Source organism: Tachysurus fulvidraco, chromosome 19 (genome assembly GCF_022655615.1).
Source record: "Tachysurus fulvidraco isolate hzauxx_2018 chromosome 19, HZAU_PFXX_2.0, whole genome shotgun sequence".
Taxonomy (NCBI): domain Eukaryota; kingdom Metazoa; phylum Chordata; class Actinopteri; order Siluriformes; family Bagridae; genus Tachysurus; species Tachysurus fulvidraco.
Window position 1 is genome coordinate 10,746,386 of NC_062536.1, and position 22,190 is coordinate 10,768,575.

The 22,190-nt window shown below is 39.1% G+C and overlaps 3 protein-coding genes across 3 annotated transcripts; all 3 read left to right on the forward strand.

The window, feature by feature from the left end:
- Window positions 1–3,529: 3,529 nt before the first annotated feature.
- On the forward strand, window positions 3,530–15,390 carry arfgap3 (ADP-ribosylation factor GTPase activating protein 3). The gene is made up of 16 exons (XM_027151634.2): window positions 3,530–3,837; window positions 5,060–5,178; window positions 5,266–5,338; window positions 5,568–5,699; window positions 5,840–5,920; window positions 6,804–6,876; window positions 7,442–7,498; window positions 7,571–7,614; window positions 7,707–7,846; window positions 9,915–10,046; window positions 10,303–10,434; window positions 11,861–12,001; window positions 12,086–12,209; window positions 12,311–12,398; window positions 12,903–13,027; window positions 13,759–15,390. The coding sequence occupies exons 1-16, from the start codon at window positions 3,769–3,771 to the stop codon at window positions 13,771–13,773; spliced, it is 1,545 nt and encodes a 514-aa protein (XP_027007435.1). The 5' UTR covers window positions 3,530–3,768; the 3' UTR covers window positions 13,774–15,390.
- Window positions 15,391–15,875: 485 nt separating this feature from the next.
- LOC113645733 (inhibitor of nuclear factor kappa-B kinase-interacting protein-like) lies at window positions 15,876–20,702 on the forward strand. Its single transcript, XM_027151550.2, has 3 exons — window positions 15,876–16,177; window positions 17,898–18,015; window positions 18,444–20,702. Exons 1-3 carry the CDS (start codon window positions 16,026–16,028, stop codon window positions 19,269–19,271), a joined length of 1,098 nt encoding a protein of 365 aa, XP_027007351.1. The 5' UTR covers window positions 15,876–16,025; the 3' UTR covers window positions 19,272–20,702.
- LOC113645659 (inhibitor of nuclear factor kappa-B kinase-interacting protein-like) lies at window positions 20,347–21,744 on the forward strand. Its single transcript, XM_027151381.2, has 2 exons — window positions 20,347–20,355; window positions 20,941–21,744. Exons 1-2 carry the CDS (start codon window positions 20,347–20,349, stop codon window positions 21,742–21,744), a joined length of 813 nt encoding a protein of 270 aa, XP_027007182.2.
- Window positions 21,745–22,190: the final 446 nt, after the last annotated feature.

A 22,190-nucleotide genomic window follows, 5' to 3' on the forward strand; every position in this document is an offset into this window, starting at 1 on the left:
TAGCTCACTACCTTGTTTAGCCGTCTTATACCACAGCAGTTTGCCAAAAATTACAAATGTTTAATAATTAAAGAAAAGCAAAACGCAATTTAAGTTTACTGTTTAATGTCCGCCAAACTATTTAATAGCTGTTATAGTGTTGGAGATCAGACATGATCAGACTCTCTTACCTTCCTCTCTCTAAGCCTTGCTATGTTCAAGGACCCACAATGTCTTTCCCATCTGAAAACCTACAGTTCAGTTAACTTTACTTTTGTCTTTATGAAGCTCTGACACTAGAGAGTAAAATAAGCACCATTTCACAGGAAATCTAATAATATTAAAATCTGGTGATGTGGAGTGTCTGCTATACAAGCCCTTCTATAAAGATCTTCTACTTTGTGATTTTCCTGTCAGCCACAGCGAATCATCAGTTTCCACCTAACTCTATGCTTGGCATCCTCTACTCTCTCACCAGTGACCTTCATGTCCTCTTTTAACACATCCATATATCTCCTCTTTGTCCTTACTCTTGACTTCCTCTTGACCTGGCAGCTCCATCTCCAACATCCTTCTACCAATATAAGCATCTCCCTCCTCTGTACATGTCCAAACCATCACAACCTATTCTCTCTGACCTCATCTATAAGATAATAACGCTTTATAATGACTGCATTAATATAAACCTTGTAGCCACAACTATTGTCAGATGTCCTGATCCTGAAAATGAATCACCACCTTCTTACTAATCAGGATTTACAGTCCTTTTGTGAAAAGATTTACATTTCTGAAATAGATACTAGAAATAGAATATTCCTAATGCTCTGTATTAAATCTAATTGTTTTTTCATTCTAATTATTTAAAAGAAAAAAGTCAGAGAATATTTTTAATTTAATTTAATGTAATAATTTCAACATGCTGCAACTTCCTCTCCTGGGGCCTGTTGCACAAAAGTAGAATTAAGACTACTTTTAATAATAAATGACTGAGCTGAACTCAGTGAATCCAAAACAAGTGCATCCGGGCTTAATTGGTTGCACAAAGACCAAGCCAGGATGAGCAGACACGCGGATTCATCAAACCAATCCTGGATATGTGCGCGCTCACGGCTCACTCAAACAGACCTGCCACCGCAGATTCACCATGGCAACTAGAGCGGCGTACTTTTCCCCGTCGGAGGCAAAAATCCTCATGGAGGCATACGAGGAGGTAAAAGACAAGAAGAAAGGTAACACCGCCACAGAAAGAAAGCAAAGAGAAAAAGCCTGGCAAAGTATTGCTGAATGCGTAAGTAGTGCACAATAACACACTCACCGCTCCGCTAAAAACATGACAATTACAATCCAAATAGTTAATTCACATCTACAAAAACGCAGTTGTACTCTGATTATGAAACATTTTAATTTTTAATTGAAATGGACTGCAGATATGGGTGAAGTTGTGTACAGTAACTCCATCACACTATATAAGACTTTGATAAATTATCAAAGCCTTACAGTATTCCTACGCTCACTAGTACGGTTTAATCTTAGCCGTTGTACTCTGCTTCTTATGTTGTCCACCGATTTTTCTCTGTTCTCCTGCTTTTATTAATGTAAAGCTGCTTTGAAACAATGAAACAATTGTGAAAAGCGCTATAAAAATACAATAGAGTTTAATTGAATAAATAGATGAGCTAATGATGATCACTTTAATAATTATAGCGCCATTCAAAGGACCCAAGGTCGCTTGCTCACTGACTCCATTGAATGTTCTTGTGTAATAAAGAAAGTGTCTCTTTTCGTGTGTGCGTGTGGGGGGTGGGGTGGGGGGGGGGCTCCAGAGTGCCCTCCAGAGTGCCCTCCAGAGTGCCACCAGCCATGGACTGGTGACAATCCAGCAATCTTCCCTGATGAAGACATTGGTCGGCTGCTGAGGGACCAATATGTGTTGAATGATTTTAGTTAGTATGTGTGCTTTCAATTTTGGTTAAATATGTCCTGCGGTGGCAGAGGAATTTGTTTTTTTTTTTTTTTTGTGATTTTATATATATACACATACACACACACACACACACACACACACACACACACACACACACACACACACACATATATATATGTATGTATATATATATGTGTGTGTGTGTGTGTGTGTGTGTGTGTGTGTGTGTGTGTGTGTGTATGTGTATATATATAAAATCACAAAAAAAAAACATATATATATATATGTATATATGTACATATATATATATATAAAAACATATATATATGTGTGTGTGTGTGTGTGTGTGTGTGTGTGTGTGTGTGTGTGTGTATAATTTTTTTTTTTTAATTGGCCTCTTATGATGTTTGTGCTGTATACTGTGTGTATACTGTATACTGAGGGAGGTTACTGCATCCATTCATTTGTCTGTTCAGTCGATGTGTATGGATTTGTCCTGCATTTATTTCAGTGTGCAGACATGCTGGGTTTGTTATATATAGACCTTTTTGAATGTGTATTTATCCTTTTGTATCCTGTGTGACTTCAGTTTTGAAAGGAGCTGATGGTTTACCTGCTTTGTTTTATCCTTATTCAGTAAAGGAACATAATGTTACACTTTGTGTTTTTATATTTATATGGAATGTGTATTTTATACGACAGAGTATTAGGGCCACACTAAGGAAGAAGGAAAAAGTCATAAATTTATGAGGCTCTTTCTGCGGAAAAGATGCATATTCTTTTTACAGTCCTGATACTTATGACAATGTGCTGATGTGTCAAAAGATTAAGTATGTTCTTGTTTGTGAAACCATACTGAAGAACAATTCCATGAAATGCTCCACAGCTGTTATTTTAACAAGTGTCCTCCTCTAAAATGACGGGTTACAATATTATTAAAGACTTCATTCTCAAAGTCTGTGATTTTTCTTTTTTTCCCCCCTCTGTGGCCCTAATATTCATTGTATCATTTAAAATTATTTTATCATTTTATATATAGCCTTATAGTCTGTGGGAAACTGTAAATTATCTAATGACAGCAACATCATCTAAAAATCATAATTTATCCAAAATGATTTAAATTAATGATGATGTTTAAATAATGACAGTGGGTCTAGTTATATGTGATAACAATGTATAGTGGGCAGTGGAATAACTATTGGTTTCCGTTTGTGGTGACTGCTGACTGACATAAGGGATGAGATTAAATAGATCCTAGTACTTAGCCTGGTCTGGAGCAGGCTAGCTCCACAGAATAAATCTCCATGGTAATGTATACCATAACATTGTACCGCCCCCTAATCCAGTTTTAGTGTAACCGGATCACGGATCAATTGAGCCAGGATCACCAATATATCCCGGCTTAATCCCTTATCCTAGTTTTGTGCAACAGGCCCCTGTTTATAGGAATGTGTTTGTTTTTTCTCTCTCTCACGTGATAACATTTTTTCCCAAATAAACTAAAATGACGTGAGACGTGAAAACACGCTCTGTGACGTCATACAGCGGTGTAGAGAGCTTGCGTTTGGCTGTAAACACAATTACGCAGTAAATAATAAAAAGCACTTGGTGACATTTAAAGCGCGCTGCTGTGTATCTCTGGGAAGGATTTATACAATACCAAGTGCCCTTGCTAAAGTAATTGGCCTTGTGTGGTTCGGTGTAGAGCACAAAATGAAGCACATCCCCTGTGTTCACTACAGTAGTGAGCAGTTTAGGATGCAGCCTTTTTGACGTCGAATACGGAAGTGCAGTGTTTCAGTGTTGCAGTGTTTTCTTTCTTCTTTCCTGTCAGCTGAAAGCGTCTTCGTCAACAGGTGACAAACATGACTGAACCCACGAAACACGATATTTCTGCCATTTTTAAGCGTCTACGCGCAATTGCTACGAATAAGGTGAGTAAGAGAAACCGACTGTAAGCGTTGTGATGTTTGTTTTGTAATAAGGAAGCGGACGGGATGTCTGACACGTCACTTAGTGATACGTTACTGAAACATATGGCAGGAGTTTCTCAACCTGCTCTTCGGAAGCTTTTAGCCTTTTTTTTTGTTGGTGTTCATAAACAACTTTTAACTAGCTTTGTTTTATCATCTTTTACGAGTAAACCTTTTATATTTATTTCTAAAGTTGTTGTTCTGTATTTATTTTATTTCTCTCCACATTGTGACTACAGCTTTAATTGCACACTCACTGAAATATCTCTTAACTTGTTAGCACAGAACTAACAGGCCTCATTAGATCATTAGTCAATTAGTCCAGTAAGTCTGAATGCCAGATGTGTTTATTAATGCTCATGTTTCCCCAACATGAAGTGATATAACACTTCTATACAAGCACATTTCTGCTCCAGGCTGCACTCAAACTTTGTCCCAACTCTTGGTTCATGTGAATCCACCCAAAAGCGGAAGAAGTGAAATGCTAAAATTTACCCCAGTAAAATCTGAGGGTTAGTGACACTTTCTGTAGGAGTCCTAACAACTGTCACAAATATGACAAAAAGTCAAATTCTTTTTCTTTCTCGTTCAATTCATTTGCAGGTTGGTGTTATAACTTTGGGTGTCTTTTATGCCTCTTTGAATTTATAGCCCACATCTCATTGGGAGAAAGTGTCTTCTCCAAAGCTTAGATGGTGCCGATCCAATTTTATCATTATATCGTGTAATTTAAAGTGATTTTGTCCAGTGCTGTTTGAACTGAATATGGTTTACTACCCAACTGGAAATATTACAGAATATTTAATTTCCTCTGCATTATCCTGATGGTCTTGCATATTGCATAAAACCTATATGTGCACACTTATTAAATCTGGAATAGCAGTGGATTTAAAACTCCTATTCCTGTCTGTGTCTGGAGAGTCTGTGTATGGTCTCCTTTTGTCTGTGTGGGTTGTTTTTCGAGGTGCTTATGTGTCCTCCTAAATCCCCAAAAACATATTGTCCATGTTCTCCTGCAATGGTGTAAAATCTACTGTGTATTCTTGAGTCCTACTCAGTGTTTCTGGACAAACCACAACCCTGAGCAGAATAAGCAGTTCCTGATGATGAATGAATGCATGTTAAAATGTAATTGTATACAATACACTGATTAATCGTGCAATATGTATCTCATTATGCTCAGGCATGTTTTGACTGCTTTGCGAAGAACCCCAGCTGGGCTAGCATCACCTATGGTGTGTTCCTGTGTATTGACTGCTCAGGGACACACCGTTCTCTAGGGGTGCATCTGTCCTTTATCAGGTAGCATAAATAACACATTCTACTGTAGTACTTGTCTATTGTGCTCACAGAAATTAGAAGTAATTTAAAAAATTACTTGTTGAGCAGGTCTACTGAACTGGATTCCAACTGGTCCTGGTTTCAGCTGCGATGCATGCAAGTTGGAGGGAATGCCAGCGCTGTGAGTTTTTTCTTTTTTCTTTCTTTCTTTATATATATTTTTAGAATGCAGGATTTAGACTGACCCAAGCTGTTCATTGACACAGTGGTTACACATCCCAGTAGTTAACTAACGATCGATATTAATATGTAAATGATAAATATGTTGAAACAATTCTCCCTTAAAATTTCTAATCACATGGTCATCAGATGTTTATTAAATAATGTATATTTCTCTCTCTTCCCTTCAGTCTGCCTTTTTTAACCAGCATGGTTGCACTGCCACTGAAACCAATGCCAAATATAACAGCCGTGCAGCCCAGCGTTATAGAGAGAAGATTAAGACATTGGCTACTCAGGCCACGAGACAGCACGGCACTGAGGTTATACACCAAATACATGAAACTTTCTACACACGCCTTTGCATAATATCCAATGTAACCCCTTATAGGTGAATTATGTTGCATTTTATTATCACCTAACATCCTTCTCTCTATATATATTTTGTTCTAATTCTCATTAGCTCTGGCTGGACAGTCAGGCTCCTCTCTCCCCTACATCTCCTGTGGACAAGCAGGAAGACTTCTTCAGCCAGCATACACAGGTATTGATGTGCATAAACTGTTTTTATTTATTTATTTTTGCTGGTGAACAAAAGAAGTCTCCCTTATAACATTGCAGTTGTCTTTTTTTCTGTCTCACTTAATAACATTTATATCATGTGTTATGTACAGTATAAAACACATGTGCTGTTATAGGACACAATCAAGAACAGGGTTGAGTTGCGTTTACTGTTATTTTACTGTATAAATTTTTTATTAATTAAAGAACAACACATCGTATGTTTTATCTGTTTATGATTATGTTTGGGTTAATGTTGTGGAACCTTTGCAGCAAAATTTAGTTCATGAGTTAATAAGACTAACTGATATGTCTGTTTGTCACCTGAAGACTTTCCCATGTTGTAACAGCTGTACTCCTGTCAGAGCACTAACACTTTAAACTTTTTAAAACGTTGAAGAAATCTTTTTACAGAAAACTTCACAACCATTTAAATCCGTCGATGTGTCCACCGTACAATCCGTATGCACCACCTTATGACTGATAAAAATCAACCATAATTTAATGGCATACATACTGATTCTCAACCACTGATTGAGGCAACGCTTTAATTTGGTTTTGCAGTGGTGTAACACATTGTGGTGTCAGCCTTAATAAAAAGCAAAGCAAACTCTCTGTAACTTAAACAAAGTTTGTAGACAAAACAGGGTATAATGGCCATGACCGGCATTAGGCAGTGACAGATGTACAGAGTTATTATAAGTCAGTTTGTGTGTGTGTGTGTATGTGTATATAATATAATATATTGTTTGTGATCTTCTGGTTAACTAGTGTGGATAAATTGTTAGTTATTAAACTCATCCCCTAGGTTTATTTTCTGTGTATTAAAATTGTTTTAATTTTTTTCCCCTCATCTTTAAATACAGAATGATGGAAGCTCCTTTCAGCAAAATCTTTGTCAACCACAGGAAACAACCTTGGAAGACAAAAATAATAATGGTATAACAAAAACCGTGTGACCGTGTGTGTGTGTGTGACCATGTGACCGTGTGTGACCGTGTGTGTGTGTGTGTGACCGTGTGTGTGTGTGTGTGACCGTGTGTGTGTGTGTGTGACCGTGTGTGTGTGTGTGACCGTGTGTGTGTGTGTGACCGTGTGTGTGTGTGTGTGACCGTGTGTGTGTGTGTGACCGTGTGTGTGTGTGTGACCGTGTGTGTGTGTGTGACCGTGTGTGTGACCGTGTGTGTGACCGTGTGTGTGACCGTGTGTGTGACCGTGTGTGTGACCGTGTGTGTGACCGTGTGTGTGTGTGTGTGTGTGACCGTGTGTGTGTGTGTGTGTGACCGTGTGTGTGTGTGTGTGTGACCGTGTGTGTGTGTGTGTGACCGTGTGTGTGTGTGTGTGTGTGTGACCGTGTGTGTGTGTGACCGTGTGTGTGACCGTGTGTGTGTGTGTGACCGTGTGTGTGTGTGTGTGACCGTGTGTGTGTGTGTGACCGTGTGTGTGTGTGTGACCGTGTGTGTGTGTGTACTAAATGTATCTTACGCTTACTCGCTAACTGTAGACAATGAAGAAGGCCCTTCTGTTGAGCTTCTCAGTGTTTCTCCAAAAGCTATTCCAGGTAAACTAACATATTACAAAATGGCTTTAATTGATGAAGATGCAGACATTTATGGTTTTATTCCTTTTTCAGAGACTTCTCTCCTAAAAAAGAAGCCCACAGCAGCCAAAAAAACTGTGAGGATGTCCCTTTTTTATTTTTATTTTTATTTATTTATTTTTTTAAATATTTAAAAAACACTGTTTATTTCCCTTGTGTTTTTGAGTAGCTGGGTGCTAAAAAAGGAGGTCTTGGGGCTCAAAAAGTGAGCAGCCAGAGTTTCTCAGCACAGGAGAAGAGAGCTCAGGCTGTGGACAAACTGCGTGAAGAGTCAACCACTGAGAAGATTGCCAAGCCTGAAGAGCCAGGGTGAATCTCCTTCTGCTTCACATGCACATAAATAATACAGAGACAGTATCTTATTCAGGCAGTGAACAGATTATTTAAGTGGTTATGTTAACTGCAATATCGTAAATAAAAAAAGAATTAAAAAAAAGTTTGCACACATCAGAATGAGAGATCTTTATTGCCAGGTATGTTTTCACATATGAGGAATTTGTTTTAGTGACAGAAGTTCCACAGTGAAACAGGATGACATGTACGTATAATATAGACAGCTTGTATGTGCAGTGGAAAAAAATGTGCAATTGAAATATAAATAAGTAAGTATGTGTTTTAAGTAAATAATGTAAGAGTAGTGTTATGTGTTCCGTGTATGTCAAGTGTTCATCAGATGGATTGCCTTTGTGTCTGGTCCTTCTGGTGCTCAGGGCTCTGTAGCGTCGACCAGATGGAAACAGTTCAAAGAGTGAGTGTGCTGGATGTGAGGGGTCCAGAGTGATTGTCTTTGCCCTTTTGCTCACTCTGGAGAAGTACAGATCTTGGAGAGTGGGGAGAGGTGTGCTAATGGTTCGCTCAGCAGTCCGGACTACCCTCTGTAGTCTTCTGAGGTCAGATTTAGTAGCTGAGCTGAACAAACAGTCGCTGAAGTGCAGAGGATGGATTCAATGATGGCAGTGTAGAACTGTTTCAGCAGATCCTGTGGCAGGTTGAACTTCCTCAGCTGGCGAAGGAAGTACAACCTCTGCTGAGCCTTTTTCACAATGGAGTCTATGTGAATGTGCCACTTCATGTCCTGGGAGATTGTGGTTCCGTTGCTGTCACAATGCTGTCCATGATGGTAAGTGGGGGGAGAGCAGGGGGGTTTCTCCTGAAGTCCACTATCATCTCCACTGTCTTGAGCGCGTTCAGGTCCAGGTTGTTAAGACTGCATCAGACAGACAGCTGTTGAACCCCCAGTCTGTAAGCAGACTTGTCACCATCCTGGATGAGGCCGATCAGTGTGGTGTCGTCTGCAAACTTCAGGAGCTTGACAGAGGGGTCACTAGAGGTGCACTCATTTGTGTATGAGCGATGGGATGATGGTGTTAAAGGCAGAGCTGAAGTCCACACACAGGATCCTCGCATAAGTCCCTGGTCTGTCCAGATGCTGCAGAACATGAGGAGCATGAGGTGACTTCACACAGCTCCAGTGATCGGTTGAAGATCCGTGTGAAGATGGGGGCCAGCTGATCAGCACAGGTTTTCAGACAGGCTGGTGAAACGCTGTCTGGGCCTGGTGCTTTTCTTCTCTTGTTTTTTCTGAAGACCTGGCACACATCATCCTCACTGAACTGAATTTTAGGTGTGGCAGAGTCAGGGATTACAAGAGGTGAGAATTGGGCTTTTTCAAACCTGCAATAGAACTCGTTCAGGTCGTCTGCCAGTTGTTGATTCACCACAGTGCTGGGGAATGGGGTCGTGTAGTTGGTGATGGCTTTCAGACCTTTCCACACTGAAGCTGAGTCGTTAGAGGAAAACTGAATATGTAGCTTTTCAGAATAATTCCTCTTTGCCACTCCGATCTCCTTTTCCAGTGTGTATTTGGCCTGTTTGTACAAGATTCTATCCCGATTTCAATGAGCATCTTCTTTGGCCTGACAGAGCTGGCTGGGTTTTGAATGTGAACCATGGTTTATCATTGTTGTAAGTTAAGTGAGTCCTGGTAGGAATACACATATCCTCACAGAAACTGATATATGATGTTACAGTCTCTGTGAGCTCATCCAGGTCGGTGGCAGCAGCTTCAAAAACAGTCCAATCAGTGAGAGAGAAACAGGCTTGTTTCTGTATGGCAGTTGAAGTAATGGCATCCAACAGTATAGTGAAAGCACGTGGTTTTCAGCCTTATGCAGGCAGATTAGAAGGATACAAAAAAGTCTATATTCATAAATATGGGAGTGTGTTGGAAGCAGGAGATTTAAGGAGATTTGTCCGTTCAAGAAACCGCAAAACAGTTGGATTTATTTTGTTTGTTTTTGCTTGTTTAATTCTAAAGCTGTACATGCACTGATACTTGGGTTTGATGGACTGTACCTGTATTCCCTCATTTTTGTAGTGTGACGTCTCTGAGTCTGGCCTATCAGGATCTGGAGCTCCAGAGAAAGAAGGATGAGAAGAAGCTGTGTGGGCTTGACAGCAAGAAGAAGGAGCAGGCAGAGAGGCTTGGAATGGGGTTCTCCAACAGGAGGTCAGGGATTTTTATTCAAGCAATCATCCTTATATTTGGTATAGATTTTCATGCAACAAAGGTGTGGCGTTTTTAAATTCTGTACTACTGGAGGGTTTTTTCTTTTTTTTTTTCTTTTTTGCAAGTTATTTGCAATTTACTGATCTCTAGACAGGTTGGCGACAGAGTATTTTTTTTTACTTAACTAGGAGTTGAAGAGCAGTACCATGTTATTTATATGTATGGTTTTTTTTCTGAATTTCTTTCCTTTTTCCAGTGGAGTATCTCACTCTGTTCTTGCGGACATGCAGACAATTCAGCAGGAGAATCCCACTATTTCCCAGTCCTCCTCCCGTTCCAGGAAGTACAGTGAGGATGATGATGATGAAGAGGGCTACTTCTTCATTAGGTGAGATTTAAGTCACTTAATTCACAAAAAAAAAGTCCCATGAACTTGAACTGAGGTTTAATTTTCTACAGCACATTTGTAGTTGACACACTTGAGACAGAATTATGATTCATGGCAGGATTCAATTGAAAATAGCTGTTCAGTAATATTGCCTGTTTATATGCTTCTACATCGGATTCGGATGGCAGTTTAGGATTAAAGATTTGTAAAAGCTGGCTTTTTAGATATCTATCTTGCGATACTCAGACTGATGGCTTAATCAGCAAACCTTTATTTGTACATCTAATTCAGAATTAAATGAACTGAGTCCAGTCTCACTAAAAATGTCTGTCTAATTTAGCAGGATGTATAATCTTCCCAATTAAAGTAACGGGATTATTCTCCTTTTGAACAGTTAAATAAATAGTTTGATGCTGTAGAAACATTACAGTGATGCCTCGAGATACGAGTGCTTTGACATATGAATTTTTTGAAATTCGAGCTGTGATTCGAGCAAATTTTTGCCGTGAGATACGAGCAAATTTTTGAGATATGAGCATCCGAGCCACCACCGCCGAAACAAAGATCCCCAACAACCACGTGTGCTCTGTTTCCCCCGCCTCAGCTTCCCGTGTCTCACTCGGTTAAAACAGCCTTTCCACTGCACACGACAAACGACGGCCGATAAAACGGAAGTCATTCATTTCCTATGGAGAGTCACAAAGGCACTGTGTGAGGTGCCGACCATCTGCGAATCCGTAATTTTGGATCCCTTTTGAGCGTTGGATCCGTTAAAAAATTTTAACTTGTGCGACTACACCGCATCCGATATGCCGACCAGACGGGTTTTTATTAAAACGACCGGCAGATGTTAGTGAGGAAAGAGTGACAAAAAAGGCAAAAACAAGTGAAGAGAAAAGTGATGAAGAAAATTAAGCAAAATTAATGTAAATAAAAAAGAAATTGTAGCAATTAAATTCAGTTAAGAGACTTTCAGTTAAGTTCGTTAATTTTAGTGAAGTTTAGTTAAGTTCCATTTAAGTGTAAAGTAGCAGTAAGAGTGTACAGTAGCGAGAAAGTGAACGAAAGTGAAAGTGACATTCCTCCTGTTTAATTCTCCCTCAACCTCCGTGCGCCTCTTCCGTAAAGTAAAACCAGTAAAAACTTTCTCTTTAATTAATGTATGTTTTATACAATATTTGTCATTTATAAATACAGGTACTGTACGTTTTTCATATTCAAAACACACAAAACATCTGGAGTGGAATTTTGTGAGTTGGAACAGATTAATGGGATTTCAATTCATTTAAAATTGTTTTGAGATACGAGCAATTTGAGATACGAGCAAAGTCACGGAACGAATTAAACTCCTATCTCTCGGCATCATTGTACACATTACATTATCATTTATAATTGTGATGATCTCCACTGTGATCTTTTCCCTTAGGACTTCTTCCAAGTATAATAATGTTGAGCCCCAGTCAACTGATCAGTTCTTCTCCCAGTGGGAGGACATCAAAAAGAAAGAAAGGAAGAAACCAGAGCCTGATATTTATTTGAGCTCCAAGACTTCATCATTTGAAGACAGGTTAGCGCTTTCTTCAATATGGCCACTGTAAGGAATTTTCATGCTTTAGTGAAACAGTCATGTGTGCTTTTATTTTAATTACAGGACTACAGCGAGGAGAAAAGCAGAGCCAGGGCAATTACCTGTCTCCGATGATGCCCAGAAGAAATTTGGTGGTGCAAAAGCCATCTCCTCTGACATGTATTTTGGTAAACAAGACGACGCTGAGGTAACATCAGATTACAAGTCACTTTGTGTGTTTGTCACAATGGTTCAGTGGAAAGTTGCCGCAATGTTATGTATTAATAATGAACATCTTGTCTCATTCAGTATGAAGCAAGAACTCGACTGGAGCGTTTCTCCAACAACTCAGCCATTAGTTCAGCAGATCTGTTTGATGAGCAGAAGAAACAAACTAGTGAGTGAAATAACACAAACAACAGGATATATTCATAATTAGAAAATATCTCTGAGCTCATTAGAATCCCAGTTATGCCACAGAATGACAGGAGAACAAAACTGACATGCTGGTATTACTCTCTCTACCCTGACATTTAGACCAACACTAGCCCACTGTGAGCTCATGTATGCAGAAGGCATTGTTTTTAAAAAAAAAATCTAGAAGATGGCTTCATGCTTTTTGGAGGAAGCACATGATTGCGCCATTTTTTTTAGCTGGTAACTTTTGTATGATGGTGGAGATTTAGTTAGTGAGTTGCAACTAAAAAGCTCAAACTGCAGTTAAAAATTAGCACTGTGCGAAAAGAACAGACTTTCAATACTCCTGTAAAAATGCATTTGGCAGTGTTACAAATGATCACATTAGTTTGCGATCAGCTTAAACCCATCTTGTCTGAGATAAACTAATAGAGATAAACTGAACATAGCACAGCTCAGACTGGATGTATCTTTCATCTTCCAGGTTCTTCATACAGCCTGAGCAACGTGCTGCCCAGTGCTCCGGATATGGCCCAGCTGAAGATGGGTGTCCGCTCTGTGGCTGGCAAGCTGTCCGTCATGGCCAGTGGAGTGGTTTCAACTATACAGGTCTGTTCCCTTTTAAATTACACTTCTTAATCCCAGGACTACTATGTGTCTCTGGCAGATCAAGACTGCTTAATGCAGAAATTCCTGAAAGCATCGTTGTCCAAAGATCATTGTTAAATGAATAGAGGAAGCGTTAATGTATCTATCTTTGGTAATGCAATCTATATATCAATAAACTTTTTGCAAAATGCTCTCATGAAACTCAACATTAAGCAGTTGAAGATCCAGGTCTGTCTGTGGCTTTGTGCTAGTCCTGTTTTTTTATTTTTTTTATTCTCACAACCTTTTAGCACAGAACATTCTCATGTTCATCATATAGTAACAAAGAGGTAGGAAATCTGAACCTGGCATTATGTAAATTTTAACCTTTGAAGAGGAGATAAACCATGGATACTTCCATGACAGCATGTATATTATTACATACATGTGTGTATATGTACATATATATAACCAGCTATGAAAAACAGTGAATTTATCGTTTGGTTAAATTTTTAACTCTTACTGTTGTGTACGTTGATTGATCTAAAGTAAATAATACAAACTATTTTAGTGTAATCATTTCATATTTCATTTCATATTCACAATTTCATATTTCATAGTGGCAGTCTTTACTTAAGCAATATCACACAATCAGGGGTCAAGCATCAATCGCTTATTTACCACTAACATTTTTGATGTCATTCGTTTATGATCGTTCATTTTGTACTGATGATGTTTGTTCTCTTTTGCAGGATCGCTACACATGAGCATATAGAGTATAGGGAAAGAATCAGACAGCCTCTCAGTATAAAGGAGAGCAACAGTATGCCAATGAGTAGGTCCCACATGCATTACAATCAGATATAATGCATATATTGTATGTAGCTTTATTGAGTAGATATGTAGGAGGTCAATTATCCGTAGAGTTAAACCCCTAGCTCTATTGGGAACCGAAGCAAGGGGCAACACGAAGAGCTGCAGGGTTTTTTGTTTTTTTTTAAATTGGCATCGCTTTTTGGGCACTTTTTGTTAAATGATAAAAAGACAAAATATTTTTTTTGCTTTTGTAAATATTTTTGTATTGTTTACATATTGCTTTTGACAATGTTACACAAGGATTATACCAGATTTGTCATTTTTAAAAAGAAAGCTGATCAGAATGGAGCTTTGTGGGATTAAACAGCTTTATTTTTGTAGGTGTTCCTATATCTGTGGATAAAAGGGAAAACTCAGTGCTAAATATGATTGGATATACATGTTCCAATATTTAATGTCTATTTATGGCTGATAGACAGAAGAATCCAACTGTGGTCCTGTCAAGTCACAAGTTCAATTCACTGAGAGCAGATATACAGGACTAGAGATGGGTACTCTGTTTATGGATTTATTTTGATTTAAGATAACACAAATTGACATAACAGAGCCTATTTACACCTGCTTTTTTCCTTGCATTTTGTAAATGAGTTGTAACATATTCACGTGATTCACACATTGCCAGATTTTCAATTATCCCGTTTACGTTGTCATGCAATGTTATATCAGTTCACATACACTTGTCCACCAGCTTCATGTGTCATTTCTTATTTTTAGTTCTTTCATCCAAAAGATATCTGCTGTTTGCAAATCATAATTTTGTGAGCTTTTTTCAGCCCCACAATTGGCAGCTATTGATCACTTCTGTTTTGTATTAGAAATGTATTGTAACGGATTAGAAAGGGTTTTGTTTGTCAAATTTAATTTGGGGAGGCAGATATATTTACAATTGCACAATATCTAACTTAAATACATCTCAGACTTTTTTTAACAGATCTCATTTAGACACATTTATGGTTTAGACACATTTAAGGCTTTCATTTGCATGTAAAAAATACCAATCAGGAATATAAGATTGATACTTCAGCTGTGTGAAATAACCAAGTGTAAATGTGCTCTTTGTCAACTGCCCTTGTTTTAAAAGTGGTGAATGTTTCCGCTTTTGCTTGCCTTACTATCTTTTTTGTTTATACTGATAGATTCAGTTATTAGTTGCATGGGCATTTTTATTTGCTTGATTTATAAGCTACTTTATGCACTACAAATTATAAAAAAAAAATGTAAAAGGCTAAATTGTGAACACTTTATGCTGGGGGAAAATCCTAAATACAGTGAATGCTGCATACACACAATTTCTTCTAAGAAGAAAGACTAACAGATGTGTGGAAGTTTTCATTTAGAAGCCGTGTGTAGCTTTATGCTTTAGCCAAAGTAAGCTGGTAAACAGCATTTGCACTACATGGGGTGAACATTTGCTTATAGAGTGCAAAAACTATTCATGCCATTGCAATTATAATAATAGATTATTTGAACTGTCCTTTTGATCAATAAAAGTTAAACTTTTGTGCAAACCCTCCTTGTGTAGTTTGTTTGAGTTCCAGGGGAAGAAGGGAAGCGGCTCCACATAAGTGTGTTACTTTGCACAGGCTAGAAACATTTTTATGTTGCCGTATGAGCACCGAGATCATTTCCGAGTCGGAAATCAGAACAAACTATTAACCAATGATTAGATTTATTATGGAGTGACTGTAGATAGACAATGTTAAATATTGTTCATGAAATAAATCTCTGCTGAAAGGACCATTGACTGAATTAAATGTGTGCATCCTGTAAGGAGACATTTTTATGGAAGCCAAACTGTTTTTATTAAACTGTGACTGGAGGCAGAAAAACATTATTATACCAATGAATTATTAATTACTACAAATTAGTACAAATTATTATTCATTTCTGTTTCTTAACTACTGTATGTAAATGGTTCTGCAATTTCTGGAGCTCGCTCCCAAAAATTTCACTCACTATGGTACATGACTTGAGAAAATTTTAATGGGGGGGCGTTGACGTCACTGCCATTAACGCGCGTGCACGCGAGGAGCCGTGCGCGACCCCGCGAGTAGCTGGAAAAGGCTGCTACGTGGCTGCATGGCGGCTGCGTCCAACATCTAAAGTGCAGTTCGACCTTTCCGAAGGAAAATACTTCAGCAAAATGCCGAGCGACGGAGTAAAACAGAGGAAAGGGAAAGCACAGAACGGAGATGCAGACACATCTCCATCTGGAAAAACTTCTCAGTGTTCTTCAGTAGATCTCAGGACTGCAGTGAGTTTGTTGTCTTTGAGTGCCTGCTTTCTCCTCGCCTGGTAAGTCTACAGTTACTCAACTAGATTTGTTGTGACAAACTCTGAGGCTGGCTTGTAGGAGCAGGTATTCCCAAAGCCCGGTATGCTGGGGGTGCCAATACTTTTGGAGGCGAGCGGATACGAGCATGTGACGTCACCCCAATACCCGTGATGCAGTTCCCCTCGTTGTTCTGAGTGTTTTGATATGTCACATGTCAATGTTGTGGAAAGTTTTTGATTTTGGGGGGCGGGGCTACACGTGAATGCACGTGATGTCACCCGAATACCCGTGATGCAGTTCCCCTCGTTGTTCTGAGTGTTTTGATATGTCACATGTCAATGTTGTGGAAAGTTTTTGATTTCACATATTTTGGGGGCGGGGCTGCGGGACAACCGAAAGGCCAGTCAATTCACCAATATTTAAACATTTGTCCAGAGTATCACCCTAAAGAACCTGGCCGAGTTTGGTGTAGACAGCTCGAAAGCTTGCCGAGTTATAAACCTCTAAAGTACCGTAAGTTACGGTACTCGGATCGCTTAGAAAAGCAATAGCAACAAGCTTGAGGCTAGTGTCTACGACATATCTGTGGCCAGAAATCCCTATTCTTAATAATTTTTTTGTCTAAGAAGAATAAGCAAAACAGAATAACTAGACGAAGTTGTAAATTGTTCTCTTAATATAAAGATAGAAAACATGCAGGAAAATCTAAAAGTATGAAGATGCATCCAATAGTTAAACACTAAATGACGATCTAGGGAGAGTTTTGGTGGAAATTTTAATCAGTTTGCTACCTCATGGCATTCACGTCATCCATCCATCCATCCATCCATCCACGCTTCTTTATCCTGATCGTGCTCATGGTTTATCTGCTGCCTATTGAAGGATTTTTGTTTTGTTCTTTCGTGCGTAATTAACACCTGACATCCATGTGTAATCAACATCTAATGTTCCTGTGCCCCATCTGTAGTTAACATAATGGCCTGTCTGTAAAGCAATCACCTGATCAATACACAGGATGGCCCTCTGTCCTGTCCATTGTACGTTCTCCACTAGGAGGTTCTAACTGTATCTTATAATTATCTGAAGGCCATTTGTTACCAGGTAACAAGTCTGTTCACACAGTCAGTAAAGTTCCAGAAGACTGCTATGCTACATGAACATCTTCAATAAACACTTTTCCCCTGAAATTGGTCCAGCTTACTTTTCTTTTACGCAATTAGAAGCATTCTAGTACGTCGGCGAGCCACTCGACGACCGTGCGGCCAAATTCAAGGAAAATCTAACACTACTATGGGAAAAGTCCCTAAATAAAATGGCACGCACACATTCAACATACACAACACACAAAAACTAATCATTCATCCATCCATCCAGTTTCTAAACCACTTTTACAATACAGAATATCATATAATTTTGGGGGCTCTGAGCTACATACAATTTGGTCCATTTCAGACCTATACACACATTCCAAACTTAAAACAATTTAGTCACCAATCCACCTACTGTTGTTGGGAAGTGGGAGGAAACCAGAGAATTCGGTAGAAACCTATGTAGACACACCAGGAGAATCAAATCTGCGAGTTGGCGACATTACCCACTGAGCCATGGTGCCAGGCTCATGATCAAAATAATAATAATAATAATTTTTGTCCAAACAAAAGCAGGAAAGCATTGTCTATTGGAAAATATGTTGTGATCACAATATATATAACGTGACATTTCTGTTTTTTTCTCCTTCAGGGCCATGCTTCAACAGAACGCAAGGTTTAATGAAGTTGAGGAAAAATACAGGCATTTATATGAAAAAGCAGGTGATCTGCTAGCACTGGAGAAGAAATTCAATGCAGCTTCCAGAAAGGTTGGTATCTGATTTTAAGTACAGCCTGTTTATACAGGGAAGAATCTAGTTCATTCTAGTTCATGTAGTGCAAGAATCGAAATGATCTACACTACTAAAGGCTTCAATATTCACTTTAATTTAGCTACTGATTCATCTCACTAGACATTACATATAGTCTTATAATACAAAATGTAAAAATAAAAATAATAAAACAAGAATTTAAATATTGAAATAATTGAAGTAAAATTCTGTCCATTCATTGATGAAGCACCACCCTGTAGTGTTTTTTACACTCTGTGAGTCAGATTAGTATGAATTCTGTTATTAATCACTATGAAAAGTGTTTAGGTTGAGACGTGCTGGTTTGGCATGTATAGTGCTGTGATTGTGAATGTGACACACAGCAGAACCATAGCCAAACACCCTGTCTTGTGTTGTGGGTGCAGTTGGAGGCCTCTGAGGACCACCTGAAGGGGGCTCTCTCCTCTCTCACTACGTTAACAGAGTTGCAACAGGAAGTCAACTCCCTCAATGGCATTGTTACAGCTATGCACGAGGACCAACATGCATCATCACGTCGCCTCCAAAGTGTGAACGATCGCTTTTTGAACGTGACAGAGACGTGGCAGGGAGGACTGGCCAACGTGACCGAGGACCTGACGACTCTGAGGTACGAGTCCCACTCAGTTCATGGTCGTGTAACGGAGCGTGTTAACGAAGCTGAGGAGCATCTGCGCGCTCTTGTCAAACGTCTGGAGGAGCTAGAAGACAGCACGAAGAGGAACGGGCGTGTGCTGGATCGCACAGAGGAGGAAGATACCAAGAGCATCCAAAGGCAGCTAGACTGGAACACCAAGCAGGTGACCAGGTTTCAGGAGCAGCTCCTGTTGCTCTCTAAGAGAGACGAGGAGCTTGAGGAAAAATTGGTGGAAATGGAGCCACAGGCCAAAAAATGTCAAGCACATCTTCCTGTCGTAGAGGATGCAGTCAGGTCCATCCTGAGGTTAGGTGCTGACCTAAGCGGCACTGAAAGGAGGCTCGAGGATCTCACACTGCAAGTGGTGGGCACTGAGGATAGCTTGATTAAGGTCCTGACTGAGATTCTGCAGCTCCAGCAGACCCTTGATGATCTGCAGGTGGACAACAGCGTGATGAATGTGAGAAATGAGCTTGGAGTTGTGAAGGATGCCATGAAGGAGCTTAAGCGTGTGCATAGAGAAGATCTGGATTTTGGAGGAGAGGATCCTGAACACGGAGAGAACGTTGAGGCATAGAATATTAATCAATTAAATGATTATATAAAAGGTTTGGAAGGGAAAGGTTTTCCAGAATCATCAGAAGATCCCAGTAAGAGTGCAAGAGCTGAGGAGATCTCCTTGACTGAGTAAAATAAACTGCACTGATGTTATCTAAAGAAAATCAAAACTGCCTCAAATCAAATAGACATTTTTCATTACTATGTTTGTTCATGTACCTGCCCAAGATGTAGGTCACTTTTATATGTAAATTACTTGTTTTTTTAATGGGCTTTTACATTAAAACACCCACCTATAAACATAATAATATTAGATCATGTTTCATTCTCCTTTCCCCAATCTCAGCCATCATCAAGTGAATACACTCATAAGATTCACTTGAAAATCTCTTACATTACAAAAGAAAAAAGCTACGATTTCATTTCATGTGGTCTTTAACATTTAGGCCATGTGGCAAGATGCAAGCATAAAGATTAACAAAGTGTATGTCAATGAATGCCTTTATTTAAACATTTACTTTGGTAAAGCACTGAGTAACCATTACATCCCAGTAATGAATTTCCCGTAAACCTCAAACGAGAACCTCACTATGTTGTAAGTCACTTGCCTTAATGCTCTTTAAATACTGTATAACTGCAGCATTCACTTTGCACACTTTGCATTTGTTTTTAATGGTTCATTACCATTTTATTTCATTCTTCTCTACTAACTATTACAGGCTCCAAGAGGTGACTGGACACAATGATTTATCTGTAGTGTTTATTCTGGTGAAGCACAGATTACAATATCTCAATGTCTCATATATAAAAGTTAGACATAACTAACCCTAGTTAGCCCCAAGAATGCATACAAAATGTGTACAAATGTGTTCGTTTTAATAAATAAAACATTTATGGTCTTGCAGTGCAATTTTACAGTGAGAACATACCCTAAGCTGCCAGTTTATTAGGTACATCTGCAGTATACTAATACATTCATTAGTCACTATTCAAAATTTTTTTGGACTCTCTCAAACTCATTTAACAATGGAAAGGGACCAGTTTGGTTGGTGGATTATTCTCTGTGGTGGTTAAGTGGCTAGAAATTGACACAGATGAGGAAAGTAAGAGTTCTAATCTCAAACTGCCAACTAGATAAACATGTCCAAAAAAAAGAAGTGGCCAGTGTGCGTATACATCGTTACCATAACGCTACCATGTGTACCTAATAAAATGACCAGTGGGTGTAGACATAAGGTAGATGTGGCTAATAAAATGTTATCTGAGTATAGTGATTAGACCCGATAAACAATTAACACACACTGGTGTTTGTATTGTCCAGACATATTACAGCAAATATTCCACTTTACTGTATTTACTGTTTTAAGTATTGATATTGTTGCAGTGTACAATGTATACAAATAATGTACAAAAGATTTCCCACTTAAATAAAAAAAAAGAATAAGAAAAAGAAGTTTATTGAATTGTCTATACTATGGTGACTACTGTGTGTATTATATGAACATATTGTTGTTTTTTTTAATGCAGCATTGCGTCATTCCTCTAAATTTTAACTATAAACTCCATATGAAATCTTAGACAGAAAACACAAATATACATATCGTGCTTTGGACTGTTTAATTGTCGTTGAATATCAAAATGGCTTCTGATTGTGTTTCAGCCTCTGTCTATACTCTCTCCTGCTATAGTGTGAGGATGTCCAGGAGCAACTGGCCAACCAGGAAGTGCAGGTGCCCCTGTCCCAGCTGAGCAGCCTAAAACAGGAAATGGCCCAGCTGAAGGAATGGTCTTCAGGCCTCATTGAACGACGACAGCAGCTGCACACTAACCTGGCCCAACTTACACAGGCTGTGGAGCGCATAGAGAACCGCACTACTGCTATCTCCAGTGATGTGACAGCCAAAGTAGCCTCAGTTCGAACAGATGTAAGGCGCATGGGGGGCCTGGAGGGTGATGTGGAAGGTCTCCTGACCAAGACCAATGAGCTTGAAGAGAAGGTCTCTCAAGTCGAGAAACTCATGGCCAAACGCATCGGGGAGGTGCTAGCAAACAGCATTAGTCGTGTTGCAGACCTGAGGAGCCTTATGGAGAAAAACACAAAGAGTCTAGAACAAATGCGCAAACGCATTCCAGAACTTTCCGTCACTGACACGAAGCTTGCAGAGCGTATCCTGGCTCTGGAGAGCGGCCGAGCCAAGCTGGCAAGGACAGTAATGTTCGCAAGCGACCTCCGACCCAAAGTTTCCACCATCAAGAGGGACTTTGCCATGCTGGAACCACAGCTGGTTGATTTGACTCTGAGGATCGGCCACTTGGCTGAAGACGTCATGAAAAGGGAAGAAGACATTTCGCAGATCAAGGAGACTTTAGCAAACTTTGCAGTAGTCAAGAAGGACCTTAAACAGGCTCAAGAAGTCTTGACAGTGGAAGTAACTACTGATGTTCCACACCAGATTGACCTCAGACAAACAATGAATCACCCAGAACTGTAACATACACTGAAAAACTAACTTCATTTTAAAATTGTTTATTTAAAATACTCTGGTTAATTAAGATGATGGAAAACTGTTTGGGATTAAAGTGTATCTTTAACAGGGGTTTGGCATGAAAGTCTTCGTACATATACTGATTTGCCACCATCGTTTTAAATCCATTAATATGCCATTGTACCACATAATTATCAAATACAGATAATAATTAGCAAATAATTTGAACACCCTTATTTCCAACAAGGTTTCATTAAAGTTTTCAGTTTCACAAGCTAAAAGTGTGATAGGACAGAGATGATGAAGCAACCATTCATCTTAACTGTTTTATCATGATCTGCTTTATCACAGTGAATCATAAACCATCTGGCTTCAAGGCAAGAATAAACACTGGATGACCTGGTATGCATGTATGCAGTCACACACACTAACATCTAGGGACAATTAAAGTA

Bases quoted from the DNA above. Each gene is read 5' to 3' on its own strand.
- LOC113645733 (XM_027151550.2), top strand. From the start codon at position 16,026: ATGCCGAGCGACGGAGTAAAACAGAGGAAAGGGAAAGCACAGAACGGA. The intron at 16,178-17,897 runs GTAAGTCTACAG...TTTCTCCTTCAG, and splicing joins GCCTGCTTTCTCCTCGCCTG to GGCCATGCTTCAACAGAACG. The intron at 18,016-18,443 runs GTTGGTATCTGA...TTGTGGGTGCAG, and splicing joins TCAATGCAGCTTCCAGAAAG to TTGGAGGCCTCTGAGGACCA.
- arfgap3 (XM_027151634.2), top strand. From the start codon at position 3,769: ATGACTGAACCCACGAAACACGATATTTCTGCCATTTTTAAGCGTCTA. The intron at 10,435-11,860 runs GTGAGATTTAAG...CTTTTCCCTTAG, and splicing joins GAGGGCTACTTCTTCATTAG to GACTTCTTCCAAGTATAATA. The intron at 12,399-12,902 runs GTGAGTGAAATA...TTCATCTTCCAG, and splicing joins TGAGCAGAAGAAACAAACTA to GTTCTTCATACAGCCTGAGC.